The sequence below is a fragment of the Triticum aestivum genome, chromosome 6A, assembly GCF_018294505.1.
Source record: "Triticum aestivum cultivar Chinese Spring chromosome 6A, IWGSC CS RefSeq v2.1, whole genome shotgun sequence".
NCBI classification, from domain to species: Eukaryota; Viridiplantae; Streptophyta; class Magnoliopsida; order Poales; family Poaceae; genus Triticum; species Triticum aestivum.
The window spans coordinates 129,668,538-129,675,278 of NC_057809.1; the positions used below are offsets into that span (position 1 = coordinate 129,668,538).

The 6,741-nt window shown below is 49.8% G+C and overlaps 1 protein-coding gene across 1 annotated transcript; it reads left to right on the forward strand.

Moving 5' to 3' along the window:
• Nucleotides 1–2,343: 2,343 nt before the first annotated feature.
• Nucleotides 2,344–6,430, forward strand: LOC123132472 (probable thiamine biosynthetic bifunctional enzyme, chloroplastic). The gene is made up of 9 exons (XM_044552263.1): nucleotides 2,344–2,721; nucleotides 2,837–2,911; nucleotides 3,715–3,790; nucleotides 3,879–3,954; nucleotides 4,110–4,244; nucleotides 4,626–4,690; nucleotides 4,785–4,912; nucleotides 5,379–5,635; nucleotides 5,718–6,430. Exons 1-9 carry the CDS (start codon nucleotides 2,443–2,445, stop codon nucleotides 6,244–6,246), a joined length of 1,620 nt encoding a protein of 539 aa, XP_044408198.1. The 5' UTR covers nucleotides 2,344–2,442; the 3' UTR covers nucleotides 6,247–6,430.
• The last annotated feature ends 311 nt before the right edge of the window (nucleotides 6,431–6,741 follow it).

Consider the following 6,741-nt stretch of genomic DNA (forward strand, 5'->3'; position numbering starts at 1 on the left):
CACGAAACGAGATCTGAGAGGTGCAACGGGTGCATGTGTGAGTGTCGGATTCCGAAACGGACAACGGAGAAAAAGACCGGATGCATGAGACGAACACGAATGCAAATGAGATGCACATGATGACATGAGATGGAATGCATGACATGAACAAAATGCAAAACGAAGACAAAAACCCAACCAAAGAGGATATAACATATAACATAGCCGGAAATGACAAGAGTTGGAGCTACAATTATGGAATGTTACATCTGGGACGTTACACATCTGTCCTCCACCTTCCAGAACGATCTCGCTGCCTCGCCTCGGGGAAGGAATTGTGACAATGCATGCCAGAGTCCTCCTCGTGTGTTGCGCCTCTTCCGCCTGCCTTTCCATGCTTGCATGTCGATTGGTCGGCCTCGCATCCTGCAAAGCAACCTGATTCTGGACCAACTCACCAACTACTGCCTGATCCTGACCCACGTCCCTTGTCTCCAATGGTACAATGCCAGGCTGCACCGCCACGCGTCCAGACAGCCGGTCAAAAGCAGACGTCCTGAACGTTATCCTTTCCCTGACGTGATTCCTCAGACGCGCTGGGGCCACCGGTGGAGCTTCCATGGGCGGTAGCCGCCATCCCTGGTTTTCCTGGCTCCGACCACCAACTCCGGCGAGCCCACTCCTTCCGGCACTGCTGTTGCTCCCAACATTCCGGTCTCCCTGCGACCTGCTTCCAGTCACGCCTCTAACGTCTCTCACACCGAATTGCCAATGCCTCCGACTAGTGACCGGACCGCCACCGCCGCCCATGATGTCTTCGTTCGGCAAACCGCTCTGCCCGCTGTCCAAGGACCCGCCCAGGAAGAAAGGTTCATCCACCTCCGTGTAGTCTGTCACCTCATCCAGATGAATGAGAACTCTATACTGTAGCACCGCCGGCTCAAACTGCTGCAGCCCCGATTCAGGCACGGTGAGCCATCGAAGGGACGGGATGGCCTCCGGATCCGCCGTCCAAGCTGAAAGCTGGAAGGAAGAGAGATTGTTCCTTGCGCATGTCTCCGACGCCACATAATCCACCAAACACGAAGATCCCAACAGCCTCTCCACCACCTCGCGATCCCAAGCATGAGGAGGGATGCCCTCGATCTCCAGCAACACCTTGTGGAGAAACACTGCGTGCACGGCTTGCGCTTGCCTATTCCACAGACTTAAAACCAGCCTAACTCCATTGTGATCCAACGACGACATCGCCGACATCCTGTTTCACTCCTCCGGACGCGCGGACATGATTAGGAAATCCTTCGGTCTGTAGCGGTGCACAGAAAACCACCGAGACTGAATGACGGCCTTGACGCGAAGTGCCTCGCGGACGGACTCCGGCGCGATGCCCCTCCTGGCCCCCGCAGCGTAGATCACCATGGACAGCTGAAGGTGCCTCTCCAGCTCATCGAGCGACTGCGAGCGCCGCACAATGCAGACCTCCGCCGGATTGAAGGTCGTGTCCACCGGCAGGACCAGCCTAGTCGCCGGAAGTGAAGGCCAGACCTGCCCCCCCAAGGTGTGGTGCGGCGGTGACAACGGAGGAAGAGGCAAAGGCGCTCCTCTGCTCTTCCCAGAACTTGCTCTGCCCGGCTGCGCAGCCGAGCCACTCACCGATACACCCCCCGCACCCCGGCCCGAGATCTTGGCGACGACACGACGACGAAGCTCCTCGGGCGACGCCGGGTTACGAGGCTGCGTACAACCGCCAGACCCATGCCTCGACAGCCCGCACCGAATACAGCCGATGGGGTTGGTGCAGTCCCTCCGAAAGTGGTCATCTTTGAAACAGCGGAAGCACAATCCCTCCATCTCCGGCGACACCTCCCGCCGCGGAGACGCCTGAGAGGGGCGGCTTGGTGGGTTCTGAGGCCCAGAGAAGCGGCGACGCCTCCACCGAGATCTGTCGGGAGGGACGTGGCTGGACCCATGGCGCCTCGGGCTGCCGCCCCTCCAACGCCGCCCGCAGCCCCGAGGAGACCTCCGGCTGCCCTTCCGCCAGCCCCGACGCAACGGAACATCCAGAACACGATGACAAACTAAGGCCAGAGACAACTGGGCGGTCGCCGGCATGACGTGGGGTCACCGACGGCGAGCGCGAGTGGTCAGCCATAGCCGGGGAGGAGGAGAAGGTGGCCGTCACGGCCGAGTGACACGCGACGGATGGGCGGTGGACATCGGTGCCAGAGTGACGCGCGGCGAAAAGGGGAGGGGAAGGCTCTTGCTCTCGCTCTCGCTCTCGCTGTGTTGAACCTCGCCCCGCGGTTGTCAAGGTTCATTCAACAGACCGGAAGTTGCCCTCCGCCCCATCCTCCTAAATTGTGCAAATCAAAGCCAACAAGAGACTGTTTGCTTCTCAAAAAAGAAAAAAGAAAAGACTGGTGGAAGACCTGGCAAATCTTCTCTCCTCCAGCGCACTTCGGCATGTCGTGCGCACCACCGCCGCCAATCCTCCGCTTGCACCCGCCCTCTTCTATCTCCCCCTTCTCATCCCCACGGCGGCCGCACCTTTCCCCACGAACCTGCCCGTGGAGGCTCGCCGCGGCGCGCGAGATGCCGTGGCCGCATGTGCTCACGGTGGCGGGCTCCGACTCCAGCGCCGGCGCCGGCATCCAGGCCGACGTTAAGGCCTGCGCCGCCCTGGGCGCATACTGCTCCTCCGTCATCACTGCCGTCACGGCCCAGAACACCGCCGGCGTCCAGGTGCGTAGGCTGCCCGATTTCTTCACTCATAGGTTCCTTTTTCACTTGCTGTCCCCGGCGGCGTCAGTCTGATCAGGAGAAGGAAGTAAATTGGGTGGTGGTGGTGGTGATGCAGGGCGTCCATCTCGTGCCGGAGGAATTAATCCGGGAGCAGCTCCAGTCGGTTCTTTCGGATATGTCGGTGGACGTGGTGAGCCATATCTATTCCTCTTCCGGTTGTGATGCCAACTTCAAATAATTCAGTTTAGGTATCTTGGATAGTGCTAGCTATTGGAAGATCTGTTTAGTGCTCTGTTTATGCGCTGCTCAGAGTTGATGCTGTCGCCTACTACCGCTGTTGCTGACTTGCTGTGAATCACTAAGCGGGGCATCTGTGTTTGCATTTGCTAATTTTTTACTTCCCTAGAAACTGGAACTTTGGACTGTCTAAATCAATTCTCATTTGGCATGATTAGTCTATCACCGACAGTTCATTGACTGGTTAGTATCGTGTAGCTTCAGAAGGCAGGTTGGAAATTTGTGCTGTTGCATTCATGCAAGTTTTGTTGTACGACTTATTTGATTGGCCTCAACTCTAGGTTTTGTGGTAGGATTTGGAGATGCTGCCCCGATGTGTGTCCTATGTGGATGACCTCGGATTTTTTTCTTTTATTTTTTTGTTTGTCACTTTGATCAGCCTCAGTGCTTAGCTTAGCTTGGCATTGTTTCAATAATTAATAATATGGCTGTGTGCATCATCTGATGCAGAGGCCAGGGCTATATCCTCCTTTTCGGGGAAAAAAGATGTTGTACTTGACTTCCGCTGACAGTATTTATGTTAGTCTTGCGGACTGTGCATTAAGTAGTTTTTCACTATTATTAGAAGCCGTCATATGACTCTCTGGTTCTGGAACTTGAAGTGATGCACAACTTAGTAACTTAGTGTGCATTGATTGCATTTTAGCTTATCTATAGCGTATTAGCATGTTCATTGCCTTTTCTTGATTTGATCAGGTGAAAACAGGAATGCTCCCTTCGGCTGGAATAATTAAAATTCTGTGTGAGAGTCTCCAGAAGTTTCCAGTCAAAGGTATGGGGATCCATTGCAAGAGTTCGATTAAAACATATCTGTGGCAGCCCATTTATTTACTTAATATGACTTCCATATCTGAAGGCAGCTTTAGTGGTGGATCCAGTTATGGTGTCTACAAGTGGAGATAGTCTTTCAGATCCATCTACTCTCACTTACTATAGGTACTTGACTAATATGGATGCAAATTGATGGATGCCTACCGGCTAATACTTGTTTTGTACTATGTGCATTTATAAGTTCTGGTTGCATTGTTGTTGGCATAACATTCTCAGTTTCATATTGCTTACTAAGCTACTGTTACAATTGCTTTGAGCAGGGATGGACTATTTGCCATGGCCGATATAGTCACCCCAAATGTGAAAGAAGCATCAAAATTACTTGGGGGTGTATCATTGCACACAATCGCCGATATGCGTGATGCAGCAGAATCCATTTACAAATTTGGTCCAAGGTTTGCATTTTGTATTCTTGTAACCTTATTTTATTTCTTTGTTTTGAAGCGGGTCATACCTTATCTATTGCCATACCTTACACCTGCACTATCCTGTGCTTGTACTGATATGCATCCAGTTGTTAACTTACATGGGTAAAAGTCATCCAGTGTCTTATCCCTGGGTATAACCTTCTAAGTATATCTGTTGAAGCAAACTGGTTAAGCACATTTTGGATGAATGTGAAACCTTGTGAGCTGTTGCCATGTGCTGTACTAGTTGAAAGCTATTTCACCTTTCAATGGTTATTTAAGAAATGTAATCACTACACACTATTGCTAATTAGATCCATGGAAGTTTTAAGTTTTCAGTCAATAAAGTAAATGATGTGTAATTTGCAGATATGTACTTGTGAAAGGTGGGGACATGCCAGATTCGTCAGAAGCTATTGACGTATTCTATGATGGTATGTGTTCTATGATTATCTTTTCATACTACATTATTACATCTAGCTCCTGCTCTTTTAGCAGCCTGATATAAACTCTGGCCTACATCATTAGGCAAGGAATTCGTCGAGTTTCGTGGGCATCGCATAAAGACCCGCAACACACACGGAACTGGTTGCACTTTAGCCTCATCTATTGCGGCTGAGTTAGCAAAAGGTTCAAGTATGCTGAATGCTGTTCAGGTTTGTGTTAAAGTACTTTGTACCCACATATACCTTCACACAGTCAAGTTGCTCTCCACAAGTTCTCCCGTATAGTGAGTTCGGAAAATAGTGCATCACTAGAATAACTAGCCTTGTATTAGATGATCTATTGTACTCCCTCTGTTCCATATTAATTGGCACTAAACCAGTGACAATTAATATGGATCGGAGTTTGTAGCATACTTTTGTTGCTGCCAGCATCTTGATCAGTAACTAGGCATATCATCTGTAGACTGTTAAGTGTTGATCCATTGGCATGTCTGTTTTGGCCTATTTTTAGAATTGCTACATGTATCATGCAAATATCATCATAATTGTCAGAAAAATGATTCCTAATTTGTTCTTAGAACTTAGTATTTGCCTGCTTTATCATATCATGTAGCTAAATCAACCTCTAGTGGTTTCTGAATGTTTGTTTCTTTTGCTGTATATGTGAACTCTGCAGGTGGCGAAGAACTTTGTTGAATCGGCTCTTCATCACAGTAAAGACCTTGTCATTGGAAATGGACCTCAAGGCCCTTTTGACCACCTTTTCAGGCTCAAGTGTCCTCCATACAATATTGGATCGCAGCAAAGGTTCAATCCAGACAGCCTCTTCCTGTATGCAGTGACAGACTCTAGGATGAACAAAAGGTGGGGCCATTCAATAGAAGATGCCGTGAAAGCTGCAATTGAAGGAGGCGCCACCATTGTCCAACTGAGGTCTGTTTATTGCAAAATAGGAGTACTTGTGAATATCTACTATTGTATTTCACTGATGTACTTGGTGTTTGGTAATGTTCAGAGAAAAGGACATTGAATCACGACCGTTCTTGGAGGCTGCCAAGGCTTGCATGGAGATTTGCAGGTCGAGCGGAGTGCCGCTGCTGATCAACGACCGTGTAGACATTGCCCTAGCGTGCAATGCTGATGGTGTCCATGTTGGTCAATCAGACATTTCGGCACGGGAGGTTCGGGAGCTCCTTGGACCGGGTAAAATCATCGGTGTCTCATGCAAGACCCCTGCACAAGCCGAGCAGGCTTGGAGGGACGGGGCGGACTACCTCGGCTGCGGCGGCGTCTTCCCAACCACGACGAAGGCGAACAATCCCACCTTGGGATTTGAAGGGCTGAAGGCTGTTTGCTTGGCTTCAAAGTTGCCCGTGGTCGCCATTGGTGGCATCAACGCGACAAATGCAGGTTCGGTGATGGAACTTGACTTCCCCAATCTCAAAGGTGTCGCCGTGGTCTCTGCTTTGTTCGATCGCGAATGCGTCTCGTCTGAGACGAGAAACCTCAGATCCATCTTGGCGAGTGTGCGTTGCTTGGCTTAGATCCCAGAGCTAGCTTTCACTTCTCTTGTTTTTTCAAGGGAGGATAAGCTTTTACTTCAGTCGAGTGTAATAATCCATCTGAAAAATTGGAAATCACGATTACATGGTGCGGTGGTACGAAATTTGCCTCCACGGTTTGATATGGAAGTATATGAATGCGAAATTCCGTTGTTTGGAGAGACAACTAAGCTATTTATGCTTCTGAATTATAGTTGTACTACTAATTTGTTGGCCCCTGTCAAAAGTAAACTCTCCATGACATCTTCCTCTCTTTTTTTTTTGCCACAAATGGTGTAGTGGTATTTGACCAACATCTCTAAATTTCCACCAATATGAACGATCTGATGACAGAATCCATCTCTGGAGAGGCAACTTGAAGCATTGCCAGACTAATTTTGTTTCTGAAGTGTACTGTCTCTCTCAAAGTAAATGGCCGATGATGCAGCTGGAGCTGGTTGTTAAGTTGGCAGACGTGCCCCCTACTCCTTAATTAAA